Source organism: Tenrec ecaudatus, chromosome 14 (assembly GCF_050624435.1).
Source record: "Tenrec ecaudatus isolate mTenEca1 chromosome 14, mTenEca1.hap1, whole genome shotgun sequence".
Taxonomy (NCBI): domain Eukaryota; kingdom Metazoa; phylum Chordata; class Mammalia; order Afrosoricida; family Tenrecidae; genus Tenrec; species Tenrec ecaudatus.
The window spans coordinates 111,472,235-111,493,159 of NC_134543.1; the positions used below are offsets into that span (position 1 = coordinate 111,472,235).

Sequence of the window (20,925 nt, forward strand, 5' to 3'; positions counted from 1 at the left end):
AAGACCAATATTCCAAAACAATTACCAGAAGAGAAAAAAGTATTTTTTGTTAGTCCCAGAGGCACAAGAATCAGAGCAACATGAAATTCCCATCAGCAACAGGATGCTCCAAGACATTCCCAGCTTTAAGATGTCTTTAAATTCAGAATTCTCTATCTAGGCAAATAAGCAATCAAGAGTGAAGGGAAAATGAAAATATTTTTAAACAGGCAAGGGTATTTACATACAGAACAATTTACAAGCAACTACTCAGGAATGCACAGCAGGAAAAAAATAGTTTAAATGTGATAGAGTAGAGCTGGCGAAAAAATAGAGGTCAAGGTGATGATCAATGAGAGGCAAGAATAAGAATGAAAGTGGTTAACATGATAAGCAGCACATCTGCTCCAGGTGGATCTCAGATTGGACGGAGAAAGTGAGGTTTGTTGTCCTTTCCTGTACAAAGTGTTTCCCGTTCCTTCACAAATGCTGTTCCATAAAGGGAGTCTCCGCGGCACACAATGGTGAACCTACTTAGCTGTTAACCGAGAGATGGGTGGTTCGAGACGACCCGCAGGTACCTCAGAAAAGGACAGACTGGTGGTCTACTTCCAAACAATTGGCCACTGCACAGCCTGTTACACGGTTCTGTTCTGACACACACGTAAGTGCCACGAGTGGGAATCAACTCTCCGGCAACTGGTTGGGAAAAACGGACCATTTCCCGGGAAAAGATGCAACTATCATAGGTTCTTGGCTCAGACGATAATTTCCCTAAGGGATTCTGCCAAAGATGTCAGTGTGTGATGTAAAGAATCTAAAACCGTGTTCTTAGAGAGGTGTCTCATAACAACCTTGGGGACATCATCCCAAAGCACAATTCCCAGGTCCCTGCACTCATTCTCGACTGATATGATTACATCCAGGAATCTATTGGAGAATATCTGCATGAATAAGTGAACTACACTCATCCATCGAGCAATCATTCTTATGACAGCATCTCTCCAAGGCACTTGTGCTACATGCTAAAGAGCCATGAGTTTGAGATTGAACTTCTGGGCACATATCTGGACAGTTTACATGCCGTGTTACTGGCTGAGCACAGCCCCGGAAGAGAGAAGATGAAGCTGGGAATAGGATTAGTATGCTTTTGTGAAGCTGAGCTCTCTAACGAAGACATGTGTCTGGAAATAAAGCCATTCCTCACCATTCCAGTGAGCAAGACAATAACCCCAGCAGAGATAGAATGTCGTTAGACACTTGCCACTAGGCTGCTAAACAAGAAGTCCACAGACTCCATCAGCCATTACGGGGAGGCAGATACAACACTCGGCTTCCATAAAGATCACAACCTTGAAATGGAGTGATTCAGATCTGTCCTACAGGGTTGTTTTGAGCCAGCATCGAGTCAAAGGCAACCAACAACAACAACCAAACTCTAAAAGCCATTAAAGTGATTCTGATATAGAGCAACCTATAAGACAGAGTAGAACTGCCCCCTTGGTTTTCCAAAACTGTTACCTCTTATTGGAGTAGAGCTTTCCCCCATGTAGTAGTAGCTGGTGCTTTCGAACTGTTGATCCGTCAGTTAGCAACCAACGGCATAATCCACCAGGGCGCCTCACAACAACATGATACCCCCAAAATGGGTCATTAGAGCTCCAAAGTCCTCCTTAGTACAGGAAGTGAAATAGCCTTCACACCTGACTTAGGCTGCTAACCACAAGATCAACAGTTTGAAACCACCATCGGCTCTACAGAAGAACAACAAGAATTTCCTGTAGAGTCTTAGAAACCCACAAGGCAGTTCTATGGGCTGTCCTATAGAGTCACTATGAGTTAGAATCAACTCAATTGGGGGGAGTTAATGAATCACCCAAATAGTAAAGGCCTTTGGAATTGTATGTCGGGTTCAACCGAATCAAAGGCTACTATTCAGAGTGCTTTTTAGCCCTATGCTTTCAGGTGCATTCTCCAAGATAAGGGCTTTGCATAATGTGCAAGATAACTAAATGAAGACAGCACATTTACTTCATTACATGGTAATTTGCAAAAAATTAAATGTTGGAAGGCATTGACCAAAAGGAATAGAGAGGTGGGAGAGAGAAAGATATTAATCTTGAGCTAATTGAAAGGCTGGCAGTTTGAACCCACCAACTGTTCCGATGGAAAAAGACCTATCAATCTGCTCCCCCTAAAGATTCCAAACCCAAATCACTGCCATCCAGCTCACAATGGCCCGGTAGAAGTTACCCCGGTGGGTTTTCAAGACTGTAACTCTGAACGGGAGTAGAAAGCCTCATCTTTCTCCTGAGCAGAAGCCGGCGATTTCGAGCTGCTGACCTTGCAGTGAGCAGCTAATGTGTAACCTACTAAGTGACCAGGGCTCTTTGTTCTCTTTTTCCATGTGGGATTTTTATGAGTCGAAATTTGATACGCTGGCACCTAGAAACAATAAGACTCATCTTAATTTCCGATCACGGCTCCCTAATAGTTACACATTAGGCTGCTAACTGTATGGTCAGGCATTCAAAACAATCAACCGATTCTCCAGAGAAAGACAAAGATGAGCTTTTCCACTTACATAAAGAATTTTAGGCACTTCTACTCTGTCCCATGGGGTCTCAGTGAGTCAGAAGCTACTAGATGTCAATGAGTTATTTCCTTGCCCACGGCCCAGGTTCCGCTCTTGGTAAAAATTATCTGATGGGGTCATTTCTGATTTAAGATAGCAAAACCAAGGGACAGCAGAGAAGGGGGGAAGGGAGACTCTGGATAGGGCAAGATATGACAAAATAACGAGGTATAAATTACCAAGGGCACATGAGGGAGGGGGGAACGGGGAGGGAGGGGAAAAAAAAGAGGACCTGATGCAAAGGGCTTAAGTGGAGAACAAATGCTTTGAGAATGATTGGGGCAGGGAATGTAAGGATGTGCTTTATACAATTGATGTATGTATATGTATGGATGGTGATAAGAGTTGTATGAGTCCCTAATAAAATGTAAAAAAAGAAAAGAGGAGAAAAAATGATTAGGGCAAAGACTGTACAGATGTGCTTTATACAATTGATGTATGTATATGTATGAACTGTGATAAGAATTGTATGAGCCCCTAATAAATTGTTAAAATTAAAAAAAAAAGATAGCAAAACCAAATACATTTGCATATGGACCCATGCTTGCCTGCCCATTTGGAAAAGAGAGTTGCATCTCAAACATCCCAAGGAGTGCCTCTTCTCGAAGAAACAAGTGGAAAAGATTGGAGTAACATAACACTACTCTGCTGGAAATACTTAACTGTGGGTAAGACATCATCGTGTCAGTAAAGTTTGTAGGAGCCATAAAAAAATAGAGTTTGAATAATGAACACCTAGTATAAAAAAGGGGGGCAAGAATCTTGAAGCAAGCAGTCTGAGGTCTCCTTCTCCCTACTATCCATGTGAGCACATTTTACCCCATAACCTCTCATCACCAAAGGTTCCTTAACAATGTACTACCACGTTGTACTGTCAACATTGAATAAGGAAACGCTGTTGTTGTTGTTGTTGTTGGCCATCGAGTGTGTTCCAATTCATAGCAACCCTATACACAACAGAATGAAGTATGGTCTGGTCCTGTGTCACGTTCACAGTTGTCCTTATGCTTTGAATCCATTGTTGCAGCCACTGTGTCGATCCTTCTCCTTGGGGGCCTTCCTCATGATGCCCTTCTCCAGGGACTGATCTCTCCCGACAACACGTCCAAAGTATGGAAGACAAAGTCTCACCATCCTTGCCTTTAAGGAACAGACTGGCTGCATTTCATCCAAGACAGACTTGTTTGTCCTTTTGGTAGTTCATGGTACTTTCAATAGTCTTCCCCAGTACCACGATTCAAATGCATCAATCCTTCTTTGGTCTTCCTTATTCAGTGTCCATTGTGTCCAAGCATATGGGGTTGGAAGAAGTAAAAAATTCACTGTTGTCGAGTCTACTCCAATTCAGTGACCCTAATGGACAAGTAGAACTTCCCCTTTGGGTTTCTGGGGAAGAAGAAAGCTGTGTCTTCCTCCCATGGAGTAACTGGGGGTTTTGAACTGCTGATCTTGAGGGCAGCAGCTCAAGTTATAACCCACTCTGCCACTAGGACTCTTTAATGTATGAAAAATCCCTTTGAAATTAGCAGAAAGGTTGGAAAACAGCAGATAAGAGGGGCAAAATGATACCGTCCAAGCTGGGACACTCCGTTTTAAAGTTGCTCAGATTATTACTTCCCAAAAGGATTTTCTGAATATTTTCTGTGGGCATTAGCAAAAAAAACTCATTGATTCTACTCCTGATCCTCAAAGGCAACACACAGCTCCCAATATGGACTCTCTTTTCTCATAATAACAAATTCTACACTATCCATTGCCTCCTTCCAGTAAGCAAGAGAAAAGAGGCCTTTGGCAGCTCTGTTATTGGTTTGCTTGGGAATCAGCCATAACACCTTAAATTTAAGAGGATTTTGGGAAGGCGGCAGCTCTGTTAATTGGATCGAGAGTAAGGGGAAGATTTAGGAAGCCACCCATGGATGCTTGAGTGATCACAGCAACTCTGAGTCTCTAATTAATGGACAAACTGTCTTCCTTCAATTAACTCCAGTGCATTCTGTCCTCTACCAAATGTCATTTAGGAGACAGACACTCTCAAGCATTGGCTGTAGTCTCCAAAAATCACGAGATGACAAAATACCATGGAGAGTTTGGGGGTCTCTGTACAGAAACCCGGACAGACACTCATACACCGATTGTTATTTCTTGAGCAAGGTTGGTATCCATCCAAAAGCTAAATAATGTCTCCAAACACGGAGCGTCATTTGGGGCTTTGGATTGTTGCTGCATTTTGGGGGTTGAGTCAGATGTCAGGGAAAGAAAAAAAAACTCCCTCAAGCCAAATCAATAACTTAAGCTTTTTCCTTTCTTAATTTGCTCTCATTCTTCACAATCTGGCCCATGTGGTGAGGAGCCCAGGCAATTCATTAAAGGCATGAGGAAAGAACCATGAGTGGGGTGAGCTTTAAAGAAAAGAGTTCTCCAGCCTCCAAGATTTCCTGATTGGACTCCAAGAGCACATTCTGATACAACTGGAAACTGTGTGTCCCAAATTGGGGTTTCCTATTGAAACCCATGGTGACCTGCAGCTGCTGGGCTTATGGACATTTAAGCCAAGAGAAAAAAAAGAAACCTTCCCACATTTTTGGGTAAGTCTTATCCTCACAAAAGGGTTTGGAAACAGTTAGGGGGTTCAAACAAAAGAAAGGGCCTTTGGTTTGCTTTCCTCTGGGTTATGCCAATTGATTCATTGGATCCAACTATTTGGAAAATGTGATTTATCGGGTGTGTTTCCCCTCCAATGGCATACTATAGCTTCACAAACAAATCTACACGTTCTACCAATTCTTTTCTTCTTCTAGAGTACACGAACTGCATTAAGCACATAAAAGGTCACATCAACAAAACTGCAACCAAAAGTTCCTAAAATTATTTGCCCTATTGTCCTGGTTTCAGGATAAATAGATAGGTAGGCAGATAGATAGATAGATAGATAGATAGATAGATAGATAGATAGATAGATAGATAATTTGCTCAGTGTCCCTGGTAATTAAAACCTTGTGTAATACTACCCATAATCCAGGGTAAAGTGTAGGTATCTGCTTTTGCAGCCCTGCCGAATTGTTCTAGCGCCCCACCCCCACCCTGAGTGGTGTCCCCTACTTTGGAAAGCTTGCCGCTCTGTCTCAATGTAGATTCCCATCTAGAGAGTTAAGACTTGCTATAATAGAATGAGACCTGTAGTGGCCAACGTTTATCGAGCACTTGTTAAAAGCTAAATGTTTTATTAGTTATTCATTAAATGATCAATGATCCCTTCATGAATCTTCAGAACAATCCTGTCAGTGCTCACAGATGTGAAAACACAACAAAGGCTTCACAGGCTTAAGGAGCAGAGTCAGAATTCAAACACAAATGCTTGCCACGTTAGAGACGCTTGAAAAGGTATACGGGTAGAGAGATGATGGGTAGAGTCGAGTCCCTGTGAGGTACAGAGTTCACAGGCTCAGCTACTAACCCACAGGCTCAAAGCTGGAGTCGAGCAGAGGCACCTCTTAAGAAAACCCTGGTCTGCTTCCAAATAATCAGCCATTGAGAACCCCAAGAATACAGTTCTAATCTAACAGACCTAGAGAGGGTCACTGTGAATCCGAAAGGACTTGATAGCAATAGGCTGTATGGTGCTGTGGGAAAAATGACAGGGAAATTCAGAAAGTGTGTGTGTGTGTGTGTGTGTGTGTGTGTGTGTGTGTGTGTGTGAAGGTACAGATAAAGGAAAAAGGGCCATTCATCAAATCCAGGACTCCAAGTATACCCCAAATCACACACATCCACCCTAATTACTGTGACCTCAGACATTTCATTCCTTCAATTCTTGATCTCAACTCTGACACCGTTCCCCATGGAGGCCTTCAGGTAGGACACACTTGGCCTTCCCTTGCAACCTTGGAGCAGTCTTTACCTTCTCCTGAGGACTGGCTCCCAAACCACTGCGCATCCTTACTGCTGCTGCCGCTCACTAGAGTCCTTGCTCTCCGGGTCTGAAACGGAACACCCCCCTGTGGCTCCGCGGGTAGTCAGACAACAGACCTCTTGAATGACCAGTAACACAGGACGTATGTACTTGATAGATCGTGTAACCACAGGAGCTCCGAAGCATTTGTCTCAGGAGCTCAGGGGCATTTGCCCTGGAATAAACCCTGGGAGGCAAGACTTGCTAAGGAAGAAGGGTAGATGAAGACATTAAACACGGGGAAGGAAATGGGAAGACTGTTACAAGATGGGCGCTACCATCCATGTCATGACACGAAATGCATATAAGTGATTGCAGGGGAATCCAATTTGCTCTGAAAAGCTTCACTCAAATGACAATGAAGACAAACGAACAGACTGCCGCCCGTGGACTCTCCCTTCTGTGTACCAAGTGCTTTTGCTTCTACGTCCTTTCACAGTTTGATAATCTGCAGCAAAAAAAAAAAAGTACTTTCCTGGATGGCTCAGAATGCTTTGTGTAAAGATGGAAAGCAAAGTTTCTCCCCATTGAAGAAAGGAAAGAGAATTTCAAGGGAGTATCGAACCCAAAGATGGCACGAACCCAGAAGCAGCTGGGGAGGAGGGGGGGTTCGTTTCCACCTTGAGCAGCGTCTGAGCACTCCAGGGAAAACAAGCCACTGTCACAAAGGGAAAGGGAGTCAGAGGGTCATCTACCTGCACAGGAAGCCATGGCTTTTAAATCTTATGCTTGTCTTTGTGAGATGCGGGGGGGCAGTGGATTGAGTTTCTTTAGAACACACTGGTTTTGGAAGCTTAGCTCCCTGACTCCATGTGACAAATAAAACCACTGGAACCAAGAGAAAGTGACTTATTCTAGAAATATTTATTGTGTTCCTTTGAGCAAGGCTCTATTACGGACGATGAAGGAGAAGCAGAAACAAACACGACAGTGATTGCTTTCCAAAGGGTAGACACACAGCCACAAATACCTCCCCCGCAAGGCAGTGAAGAAAAAGCTAAGCATGCCCAGGGAAATCAAAGAAAGATAATAAGCTAAGTCCAGATGGGCGATCAGAAGTCAACCCAGCCTATTCCCCGCAGCTCAGAAGCGAATCGTGTAGCTGTATACAAACTGTGGCGTACTATAGACTCTTTGTTCCATGACTTTGGGTAGAGGTGAGTCCCTGCATGGTAAGATTCAAGTCCATCCAAAGATACCTTGAAAAAAAAGACCTAATGATCCACTTTCAGCCCGTGAAAACCCTAAAGAACTGTGGTTCGACCCTGACACACCTGAGGGCAACATGAGTTGGAATCCGTTCAATACAACTGGATGCTCGGGGTTTTTAGGGTGAAGGTAGAAAAGAAAAGCCAGGTATATTTCGAAGCCAGACAATTCCCACCAACTCATTTGCACTCACTCTGATTGAGGGACGATTACCTCATCCAGGCTGCTTCCATCTGCCCACTATGGGTCTCCAAGCTTCCACCCTTGCCCCCTACATTTTAGTATCAACAGCTCTTTTACAATCATCTCATTCTGTTGCTCCGAATGGCTCTCCATCTCAAGAGAGACACTAGCTCTTTCCCAGAAATGTGGTGCCTTGCTGGATCATTACCCATCCACCTAGTAATTTCTTTGACCTCATGTCACTAAAGTTATGCACCAACTACAAAAGCTATTGATGAAGAGATTGAAGAATTCTCCCAAGGACTTCCATCAGAAACTGCATTGGTAATGATTGATGATGGGGATGGAAAGTTACCCCAAAAGAGGAAAGAGCAATAGTTGACACATTGGGTCTTGGTGATATAAATGAAGCTATAGGTCACGTGGTAGAGTTTTGCAAGATCAACGACTTACAAAAAAAAGGCAAATACCTTTTTTTCAACAACACCAATGGAGAATACTCATGTGGACTTCTCCAGATGAAATACACAGAAATCAAGTTGACTGCATGTGTTGGGAGACACTATGGAGAAGCTCAACATGAGCAGCTAAAACCACGCCAGGGCTGGCTGTGGAAAGGTTACTATATGTAAGTTCAGGTTAAAGCAGAAAAAAATGAAAACCACTCCACAGGAGCCAGAATAAGACCTTCAGTCTACCCCACCTGAATTCTGAGACCCTCTCAAGAACAGATCTGGCATCGTGAACACTAATGGCAGAAGACCTGATGGGCTGTGGGAGGACATCAAGAACACCATTCATGATAAAAGCAAGAGGTCATTAAAAAAGACAGGAAAGGGGAAACAAAAGATCAAAATGGATGGCAGAAGAAACTCTGAACCTGGCTCTTAAGAGTAGAGTCTCCCATCATGAGTATTGATGATATATTCAATGTTAAATATCAAATATTTTAACCATAATTGCACAAAACAAAATGTGTCGGTATGAAAAGAAGCCTGGTGACGTTTGCCCAGGATTATCAACAGTTGTCACATGTGATATGGCATTATCAAGTCATGAAATGGGGGAGGGGGAAATAAAGAAAAGCTTGCAAAACTATCGATAACACTCATTTTAATAAACTACACTGGAAGAAAAACTAAAGTCTCCTTCTACACTCCACAGAAAGTTTGGTAACAAAATCCGGGTCTGAGAAGCAGCCGCCCAAAGTAGGAGGTGAAAACCACACAGAAAATTATGATAAAGGTGAGCAGGACATTTAATTACTAAATATAAAGTAGTTTCATGGATTTTGTGATGTTGGTGATATTTCTTGCTTTTCAAAAGTTGTGATTTGTTGGGGTGTTCTTTCTCTTTCTACATATTTCCTATCTTAGTGACTCTCTTTTGTATTGGCTAAAGTCCTCAGCCATCCTTAATTACCTCCTCTGTGTAAGTTCACAAGAACACACAGGGAACGACGACACTGTCCCACCCTTCTCCCCAGGACAGACACAGTTGCATTCTTGGTGGCCGCTGGGCCACTCAAGGTGCCCGATTCAGTGCTGGACTTATCCATGATGCACCGTGCTTAGGGCCTACAGACTTTTCTAGGGCTACAAAAATATTCATTTCAGAACCAGAAGAAAAAATTATGTAATAATGATTCTGGCCTGCCTTTTATTGTTGTTTGTGACAACACAGTTATAAAATACTTTCACGTTCAATATTTTTATAGAGGAATGGGCCCCAAGAAGATTAAAGTGACAAGGCACATGCTGCAGCCCCCATCAATTCTGCCCCCACACACACCCCACGCCAAGTACACGAAAGGCTTCCTGGTGGCGTAATGAGTGTCGCCAGCACAGTCTCCACATTTGGAAATCAAGAACAGCCTGAGTTCATTTAACAAAGCCTATAATAACTTACAATTTCTGCTTCCCATATCCCCAAATTACATGAGGCCTGCATGAGGTATTTCGCTCATAACAATGCTCCTCCTCTCTGCTTTGTACAATAGCCATGAATGTCTCAATGCACTTGGTCTCTGGACCTCCCAGATAAGCTATTCCGCAGGGTCAATAACAAAGGACAAACAGAAAGGCATAGAATGCTGTCAAAATCTTTCACTAGTTGGTCAATTAGAAGGACTCATCCACATCTGAAAGAAGAGGGATTCAATGGGATAATGGAGGTAATGGCAAATACAGCGTGTTCGGGAGAGAATTATTATTTTCCCATGTCACTCATGACTGACTTGTTATGCGTTCATAAACATCCTCAATGGCCTAAGATTCCTAAGGACCCTGCGACCATTTATAGAAACGTAAATGCATCTTCACTGAAGGTTGCCATTGTTAAAAATGTTCTCACAGGCAAAATGGCACCACTGCATTTGCAGTTACGCAGCCCAGGCTTCTAGCTGTGTGCTTCGCAGCAGGAGCTTCTGTGGTACGGTGGTGAAAGCACTCGGCTGCTAACCTAAAGCTTGGCAGTTTGAAACCATCAGCTGCTCCTTGACAGTCTGCTTCTAGAGACACTTGTTGTTGTTGTTGTTGTTGCTGTTGCTGCTGGTGATCTTGTTAGATGCCATCGAGTCAGGGCTGACCCATAGCAACCCTATGACGAAACATCGCCTGGTCCTGTGCCATCTTCACGGCTGTCCCTGTGCTTAATTAAGCCCATTGGTGCAGCCACTGTGTCCACCCAACTCTTGAGGGCTTCCACTTCACCAAGCATGATGACCTTAGCCAGGGACTGGACTCTCCTGACAACATGTGCAAAGTATGTGAGATGAAGTCTTGGCGTCCTTGCCTTGTCTAAGGAGCACATATTCCAAGACAGATCAGTTTGTCCTTTTAGCAGGCCAGGGTACTTTCAATAATCTTCACCAGCACCACACTGACATGCATCCCTTCTTCCCCGGCCTTCTTTGTTCAATGTCCAACTTTCACATGCCTGTGGGGTGGTTACAAATGTCATGACCTGCAAGGGTCAAGCGCACTTCGTCTTCAAAGGAACAACTTTGGTTTTCAACACTCTGAAAAGGTCTTGTGCAGACCTCGAGAACCACTCAGAGCCTTGGAAATCCTTGACAGGCAATGCTAACTTTCCCTGCAGGGTCATGACTAGGTCAGAATTAACTCAACAATAATAAATTCGGCTTGGGGGTGCTTTCCTCTTCCCAGAAGCAGATCATCAAACCTTGACGCTGCAGCACGAGTGGGTGGGTTGAAACTTCCAAGCTTGCATTGAGTAGCCGAGAGCAAACCCAGGTTTTGCCACCCAAGGTCCTGTCACAGATGCTCAAAGTCATTCGTTGGCAGTAGAACTCCTGAATGAGTATTTTAGGTCAGAGCATCTCTCCCATCTATTGCCAGAGCCACAGGAATGAAGGGTGATGAAACCATTCCTCATAATGATGAAGCAAATGATAATGACACAAATGTCAGTCCTGTGACATTATAACCAGTTCCCAGGAAGGGACTGGGCAGTGCTACCTCTTCCAGTCCATAGTAGGGAACAGATTCAGATAGGGCCTCACGGGCAAAGCAGCCAGCCTCATTACACAGCAGGGAATAGTGTCCACAAAGTAAAATTCTGTGTAAGGGGGATCAGTAAATTGCCTTCCTCATTATGAAACTGTCAGTGAACCAGTTGGCTAATGGTCCACTAAAAAGCATCATCAAAAAAAAAAAATCTGACCATAGTGAATGAAGGGGGAAGTGCAGAATGGAGACCCAAAGCCCATTTGTCGGCCACTGGAGATCCCCTTGCAGAGGGGTCTCCGGGAGGAGATGAGTCAGTCAGGGTGCGATGTAGCACCGATGAAGAATACAGCTTTCCCCCAGATCCTAAATGCTTCCTCTGCCCCTCCCCACCCCGCCTCACACTACCATGATCCTAATTCTACCCTGCAAGTCTGGATAGGGCAGAGGATGTACACTGGTGCAGATAGGAGCTGGAGGCACAGGGAATCCAGGGCGGATGATCCCTTCAGGACCAGGGGTGTGAGGGGCGATACTGGGAGGGTAGAGGGAGAGTGGGTTGGAAAGAGGGAACCGATTACAAGGATCTACATGTGACCTCCTCCCTGGGGGGTGGACAACAGAAAAGAGGATGAAGGGAAACTCCGGATAGGGCAAGATATGACAAAACAATAATTTATAAATTATCAAGGGCTCATGAGGGAGGGGGAAGCGAGTAGGGAGGGGAAAAAAGAGGACTTGATGCAAAGGGCTTAAGTGGAGAGCAAATGCTTTGAAAATGATGAGGGAAAAGAATGTACAAATGTGCTTTATACAATTGATGTATGTATGGATTGTGATAAGAGTTGTATGAGTCCCTAATAAAATGTTAAAAAAAAAAGAAATTAGGAAAAAAATCTAATAAAGATATACTGACAAATGAAAAAAAGCAAATATCATCTGAATGGTGTTTGTGCCCAAAATATTTACCCCAACTCTATATAAAAAGAAAAAGATACAACAAACACTTATCAAGCCTCCCTCTGAATCGTGCAGCTGTTAACCTTTCTCCACTGCCTTTACCTGTTCTTCTCCTCCTGTTTCCAAACAGACACACACACACACGCACGCACACACGCACGCACGCACGCACGCACACGCACGCACACACACACGCACGCACACACGCGCGCACACGCACACACGCGCACACACGCGCACACGCGCACACGCGCACACGCACACACGCGCGCACACGCACACAGACGCACGCACACGCGCACACGCACACATACACGCACACGTGCACACGCACACACGCAAAGAGCAAAAGAGAAGAATACCAAGACAGCAAAATGGACCATTTAGATGAAGAGTACATAGGGGTTCGTTGAATCTCTCTTTATTGTTGTCAAAGTTAAAATTTTCCAAATGAAACTTGGGGAGGGGAACGTTTTTCAGTAATGTTATATGGAGAAATGTCTGAAGACATAAAAATAGTATCGGTGTTTCCAGTAAGTGTCAAAAGTACATCTAACAATGCACAGGGCACTTCCTTTTGGGCCCATAGCCTCAGACGAAAACCCAGAGACATGTTTCTAAGAGAGGACGTGGGGCTAGCCCCTGGAGAACCATCCAACAAGTGCCCGCCTTTCCTTTGAAGGATTTCTGTGACCTGTTTTCGTATTCCTACTTAGATGAAACTGCCTGTTTGACACACACACATCCATACATACTTTAAAAGTGTCCAATCTGGATCTCAGCTCAGTGTTTTAACTCAAAGCCCTGCCTTTAATTGAAAAGTGTCCCTTTTAAAGCGAGTGATCATATGTTAGGAGGCCAGGTGGAATGGCAGCTTCACGTGGGGCTGCTAACGATAAGGTCAATAGCGCAAGACCACTAGCCACGCCTCTGGAGAAAGATGACAGTTAGCCTTGGGAACCCACAGAGGTAGTTCTACCCTGTTCTAGAAGGTCTCCAGGAATCAGAATGGACCCTGTGGCCATGAGAGTTTGGTTGGTTTTGTTGTTGGCTGTGTTTTGAAATCTGCTTACACGATCGAGATGATCCCAATGATTTGCGTCTAAATAAGGCGTCTGATGGGAAGAAGAAAGAACCCAGGATCATAATCGTAGCCTCTGAGGCTGGTATTGGGGATAAGAAAGTATTGCCCCAGAGGGGAGAACTAATGGCCTATCAGCAGGAAGTACATTGGGGCAGATTGCTGTTCGTTATGAAGCTGAATGCTGCAATGATTGAGCACATCAAGAAATGATTGTCTGCCTGGGCAGGGCCCCTGCCAGTCAGAGGGGTTATCTGGAGGCAGGCCGAGAACATTTCCATAAGTTCTCATTTAGTCTACGGTGCTTCAAGAGCCTAAGGTCCAAAGTAAGGAAAACTGGAGACAAGCCTACTGAAAGAGAAACCACAGAATTGTCTGACTAACTAGAAATGAAGAAAATCAACACTCTCTGCTTCAGGCACCATGTTTTTAAACTTGAATATTATTGACACCATTGACTCCCTGGCAATGAGTTTGGAGTTTGAGATCAATTCCTTAAGTCTCCCTAGGTGGGCCCATGGGTAAAGTGCTTGACTGCAAACCTAAAGGTTAGTGGTTGGAAGCCACCCGAGAGATCAGAGGTGCCTGGGAAGGCAGGCTGGCGATGTGCTTCGGAAAGGTCACAACTTCGCAACCCTGATGGTGAAGTTCTCCTCCACACACCTGGGGTCACCCTACATCGGAACCAACTGGGCAGCAACTCACAACAGGCCAGTCACGTAACCAAAACAGCAAAGCGTCTTTCTTGCCATTAGAAACCAAAATTGTAGCATCTGTTTCTAAAATCTTAGGATAGTCATACAACGGAATATAGCTTTGAGATAAAAAAAGGGGAAGGAAAAAAAACCACTAACGATTCACACAATCACATGGACGTACGTCAAAAAACATTCTGCAAAAGAAGAGAGATAAGAGAATACATAGGTAGACTGTATGGCTCCACTTAGATTCATTTCAAAAACAGGCAGAAACAATCTGACAGAAATCAGAAGATGGTTGTGCGGGGATACAGGAGTCTGAGCAGACATGGGCACACGGGGAATTTCTGGGGAAATATAAATGTTCTAGATCATGTTCTGCAGTGGTCTAGATATCCATGCCAGCAAAGCTCATCAAGCTAAACACTTAATATATATGTACTTTATTGTCTCTATAAAAGTCGCCCATAAAAAATCAAAGTAAAATTTTAAATAATATTTACTTTAAATCATCTGAAGAATTCACTACTTACCAAGTGGTTTCTTTTTACTGCAGAACATTATTGCACCAGACTATTTTTCACCAGGCCTGCATAAGACACAGGGGAAAAAATGTATAAGGTTAATATTTTTCAGCCTCTCATGAATCACGCATTTATCCTACTAGGAAGTCACTGAGACTTATCAGATTTCAATTTAACCAGATAAGATTGGCCACCGCCACACCTTCTCCCCTCCACCACTCCCACCTACCCTCTCCCACTTCCCCCTGCCTGGTCTCTGACAGCAGTTTGCATCTGAGAAATGTCTACTGAACAGAGATTGTGTTTCTCCTGCATTCTTGCTCCAAAGCCAGCACCAAAGAGTTCTCTTCACAAAAGTTCAGTGACATCATGTCATGCCATTCCTTCCACCCCAATCATCACCTCCCATTGGCCTTAACAAAACTGATCAACTCCTAACAGCTTGCAATCGTTCATGACCAGCTCTGACTTAGGCCAACCTTATGCACAATATACTGAACCACTGTCCAGTCATGCACTTGGTCCTGCTCACCTCTCTAGCCAGGTTTCTCGGCACGCCTTCCTAGCACCCACCACTCCTTGCACACCTTCAAACCTACACCACAGAAATACTGGATCCAACCAGATTCTAACCTTACTTCCAACCCCTTCACCCGACTCAATCCCATTCATCTTTCTGTTAACTCACACTACTTTCTCCCAGAGACATTCCTTGATCACTGGCCATGCAACGAGGGATAGTCCCTTCTATGTGGTCCCATAGAGCCTTGTACAGCCCAATCCTGAGAACTACTATCACACCTAGTTCATGGGTTCTCTTCTCAGTAGACCAGCAGGCATCTTATCTGTCTGGCTTATATTTGTATCTAAAATATCTAACAAGGGTTCGGTACGTAGTGATGCCTGATAAACACTAAAAGAATGACGGGAAAAAATGAAGGACATTATCAATAACTACAAAGTAAGGGTCAAAGGTATCTAGCCCCTAGAAGCCACATCCCTTTAAGCAAGTGTCCCTTCCCAGCCCCCATCCCCAAGTGGCAGAACCTCTTAGATCTGCCTTCTCAAGCTGTGGCAGTCACAATGTTCTTGGCTCTTCCCTCTCTCTTGCTGTAAGAGTGCTGCAAGCTCACTGGAGAAGAGGAGAGAGACCATCCGAAAGCACGACAGGTATAAAAGGAGATCCGCATAAGAGGGAATCCAGACAGATGATCCCGTCAGCACCAGTGATGGGAGTGGCCATACCAGGAAGGTGGAGGGAGGGTGGGGTAGAAAGAGGGAACTGATCACAAGGATCTACATATCACCCCTTCACTAGAGGATGGTCAACAGAAATGTGGGGGAAGGGAGACGTCAGACAGTGTAAGACATGGTAAAATAATAATTAATTAATTATCAAGGGTTTGTGAGAGGGGGCGTGGAAGGAGGGGATAAAATGAGGAGCTGATGCCAAGGGCTCAAGTAGAAAGCAGATGTTTTGAGAATGATGATGGCAACAAATGTGGAAATGTGCTTGACACAATGGATGGATGGGTGGATGGACGGATGGATGGATGGATTGTCATCAGAGTTGGACGAGCCCCCAATAAAATGATATTTTTTTAAAAAAGAAGAAGATCCACCAAGATATTTTGAGATCAGGCCTTCCTGTGAAACGTAACGTGATATGTGAGCAAATGAAGGTTTCATCCATTAAGAGCCTTCTTTGTCTGTCAATAACATGCGCGACGGCAAGAGCAGGAGGAGGTGTAAATTCTGTGCTAAGAACATCTGGATCTGGTGGCCCCATCTGGCCCGAGGAGAAAGGCTCATCAGCAAATTCTAAACCAACTTGTTAGGGCTTGAAAATTCTCTCTGGGGACGCCATCAACGTGTGCTGTTTTCCTGGGCTCGGAGTCCCCGGAGCAGGGGACAGGGAAGAGCCATTCTTTAAGCAAGATGGCAAAAAGGAACTCTACCCTCTGACAGATGGCAATGAAAATTCAGGCAGGACAAAGAAATTCAATCTCTCAGGTGGTTTATAAAGAATACTGGCACTGACAAGTTTACCCCTCTCCCCCTCTGCTTACTAGATCCATTTGAAAGATTGACATTAGCAGATAGCCAATACAAAAGATAAACCTGCGTGTATTTGTGTAACATAAAGATAACTGAGGACAAACTCTCCATGTAACTTCTGCCCTCTCTCGTTTTCGCTCTTCCTGAAAGGACTTCTCATTTTTATAACTGACAACCCAACACAAAACAATACCATATCCTTCCTAAAATTATTTTTAAAGCATACAGATGGCGCTTCACTCTCAATTTCCCTAAAACCACTTCCCAAAGTGGTTTGGAAATCCATTAGATCTTAAACAGATCCATTGTTTCATGTTGGTCATTTTGGTTTGTGTCAACTAGTCTCTCTTTCAAACCCGATCCTAATGCTTTTACTCACAAAGCTGTGCGTCCATCCCAACATTAAGAACTGGCATTTTAAGTCCATTTGCATGGAGCAGTGATCCTTCGGGAAAATTGATGGAGGAGCTTCTCATCCGAAGGTAGCAGCTGCCTGTCTCGCTCACAGGAAGACAAATCTTGTTCTTTCTGGTTTCTCATCAACTCACCGAAATGCCCCGGCAGCCACTCGCTTCCCTTCTGAAGGAGGTCGGAGTGAAGAAAAGGTCATCTTTCGTTGAAGTTCTAGATCCGAGCAGGTCTAGGGAAAAAGAGTGACCAGAAGCAGGTAAGAGAAGAAGGTTGACTAAAGTGAAATCGAGATCCTGAAGTGGAAAATGACATGACAGCAAACCACCCTTTCGTGAATACATGTTCCCTTCTCTTAAATCACCCCAAAGCAGAGGAAATGGTTCAAGGAAATCTTCTAGATAGCTCCTAGCTTATCCTTGGCTTCATCTTATGTAAAAGAGATTAAAATAGTAGCTTCCTTGCCTGAAACTTCTAGTGTACTTTTATAAAAGAAATGAAGGAAAAACAGGAAGTGAGAAATATATAACAAATAATAGCTAAGAGCTTCACATAGACTAACTTCTTTTTAAATGCATTTAGCAATTTTTTTAAAGATTGGAAATTACACATCCATGAGCAATTCATTGTCTTTACATCTTAATTTTAGTTTTGAATCTTGGTCACAGAAACGAATTCTAGGCAAACGAGAACAGTTTGTACAGGTGGCACAGGTGGCGGGGTGGGGGGGAGTAAGCCATTTGGTTTCACACACCTTGGGATTAAACAAATAACTACTTAAACAGCACTGGGGGGGGGTCGGGGGGGGGGGAGGCGGTCCTAACCAAATGACGACTTCACAGGAGGTTTCTTTTTAGGATAGAAATGAGAGCACCTGTGTGCAGGTGGCAAAGAATTAAAAGAGAGATTCCCTCTAATGATCTGAGATCATTCAACAATCAAGTGATTATAACTAATTGCCCTGCTCCACTTCCAGGTTCACCAAGCAACCTGCTGATAATAACTCATTTTCCCACAGAAACCTGCCTACCGGGAAAGAAGACACTGGTCATGCTGAAGTGAACATTCTGGACCTCCTGACAGTTACAGTGCACATGTTACATAAATAAATTGCCATTTTTATTTTATATTTCCAGTATCCTAGACTAATATTTAGGCTGCTCCAAAAGTTATTCCTGCTTTTAATCCGCTGTGGAATAACAGTCCTAAATCTGCAGGATGAGAGACGCACATTGATCAGGGTTAGCTCACCAAGAGGTCCCCAAGAAAGAGCCAGCTGACCTACACAAGGTGCAGTAGGAGGTGATGGTTGGAAGCTCATTCAACCCTTGAAGTCCAATAGCCCTGGTCTTGGATCTCTGCATATTCCACTACCTAGCTTGATGGCCTGGGTCAAATCAACTCTAGATAAGAACAGGGTGAGCCCGATGAGCTTACTTTCTAGATGTTAGGCACTCTCTTGAAGGCTGTCCTCTGAACTTTCTCGGTCAGTGTCTGAATAAATATTAGAAAGAATGGAGGGTGAGGTGGAAAGGGGGAGCCGATTACAAGGTTATAACCTCCTCCCTGGGGGATGGACAACAGAAAAGTGGGTGAAGGGAGATGTCGGACAGTGTAAGATATGACAAAATAATAATAATTTATAAATTATCAAGGGTTCATGAGGGAGGGGCGGGGGGAGGAAGTTGGGAAAATGAGGAGCTGATATCAAGGGCTGGAGCAGAAAGCAAATGTTTTCAGAATGATGATGGCAACAAATGTGCTTGACACAATGGTTGGATGTATGGATTGTGATAAGAATTGTACAAGCCCCCAACAAAAAGATTTATATATTAGAATGAAATGGAATATAACTGCCTCGAGATGTCTTGAAGGTAAGAGCAAATGGTTTCTGAGACGGAAAGAGAAGGCAGGTTTAAGATTGAGTGTGGAAATACTAGAAGGACGGGGAAACAAAACAACGAAAAGCAGGAGATTGAAAATCTGAGGTAAAGGAATTGGAAGAGAGTGGAAAAGAAACGGGAAAAGAGGCATCCAGAGAAGTTGGGAGTAGAGCAACCAAAGCAGGGGAGCAGATTCCTGGGGATGCTCCTCGTTATGTCATCTTTCTTCCTCTTCCCAGTTCTCCATTCTCACTTCTCACACCCACCCCAGAGGCAGCCAGCCCAGGTTTGGTCTTGCTGATTCTGGGAACTTGACCAAGGTCCCCTCCTTTCAAAGGCCTCCTTTTCTCATCTGTAAACAGTGACAAGAGCATAACTCCCAGGACTGTGAGGAAAACTGAACGTCGGGATAGAAAGAAATCCCCGTACCCCCTCCCCACTATAGTTAGTACTCAGTCAAGGAGAGCTATGATTGTTTTTCAGAGTGTCTTTCTGACGCTACAATATGAGGGTCACTTCTTTGCCCTCTGGAGTTCGATCATCAAGCACTTCTCAGTTGTCTCTTGTCCTTGGTATATGTCCTTAAGTCAGTTTCTTCTCATAGGACAGGATCTAACTGCCCCGTAAGGTTTTCTCAGTTGTAATCTTTAGAGGATCAGACCACCAATTCTTTCTCCTGCAGGGCCACTGAATGGGTCAACATGGCCAATCTTTCAGTTAACAGCCAAGCACGTCACCATCAGGTCATCAAGACTCCTTATGAGATGACAGCTCCACATCTGACGCTGGGGAAAGCAAAGACGCATTGGACTTACCCTTGCCCTTCAAAAGCCTACCACCCGGGCTTCCTCAGACTGTGAGAAAGGACAGGAGGAAAGGAGAAAGGAAAGATGCAGAGAACGGTTGGTAGAATGGCAAGCGATCGATGCGGATGGAAAGAAGAAGTGACCCTTCTGAAACCAGAGAGGAGACTCCCTAGGCCTGCCCCTTAGAGGATGACTCTACCTTGAGCCCTTTTTTAAAGAACAAATAAATAAATATTAATAAACACAACGGGAGGGACAAGCAAGAGGACCAGCACGAGGAAAGGGTATCCAAAGGCAGGGAGGGTTTGAGAAGCAATGTCCATCACCGTGGGCCAGACCGAGGAAGGAAGGAGGGCAGTGGGGGAGCCTGGATCCTGACAGAAGTCATCACTGTCGTCATCGTTACCATTCACTGGCTCCTTTGTGTTGTGCTAGGAAATGAATCTGTGATCTTCATCCAGGGACTATCAAATGCCCCATTTTAGCAGCACATCGTGGCTATGGTTAAGACTGTCCTTGAAAATTAATATGGAAGCAATTGTGCAGCATGGCTTGATATGACTAATCTACTGAATGATATGTTGTCTATGTTATGTCCTAATAAAATGATTTGGGGAAAAAAAAGAATTAAAAAAATTTAAAAAAAGACTGTTTCATGCTACAGGTAATGAGTAGGCAAAGATGTCTTTAAGTAGAAAAATATTCTGAAAACCCAGTCTTCCTATCCATCATTCTTGCTCCCTGTGCATCTCTATGCTACGACACCGTTTTTAAGACAGTGACTCTCAGAGTATGGGACTGGCGTAGAGTCAAGGAACCATTGGCCACAGAGAAGTGGAGCTGATTTATAGACACAGTTGTGCAGCGGAACTGACAGCATTTAGAAATGGTTCAGATCTTGGGGTGAAGGACAAGAAGTAATCAGGGGTGATGTCCAGGTTTCTGGTTTGGGATACTCAGGGGATAGGAGTATCATTGACTAAGATAACAAATATTTCAAAAGGGTTGGTTGGGGTGAATAGAAAGAGAAGCAGGAACTGGGTGGAGAAAATAATAAATTAAGTTTCAACATATCAGGCTGGAAG

The 20,925-nt window shown here is 44.0% G+C and overlaps 1 protein-coding gene across 1 annotated transcript in view; it reads right to left on the minus strand.

Moving 5' to 3' along the window:
* The window catches only part of ATP8B4 (ATPase phospholipid transporting 8B4 (putative)), a 272,810-nt gene that overhangs the window by 238,970 nt on the left and 12,915 nt on the right, over positions 1-20,925 (minus strand). The window contains exons 2-3 of the mRNA XM_075530752.1: positions 17,292-17,383; positions 14,695-14,750 (exon numbers count right to left, since the gene is read on the minus strand). Of these exons, the coding sequence (XP_075386867.1) occupies positions 14,695-14,722 (28 nt within the window). The 5' untranslated portion in view covers positions 14,723-14,750; positions 17,292-17,383. The remainder of the gene's footprint in view (positions 1-14,694; positions 14,751-17,291; positions 17,384-20,925) is intronic.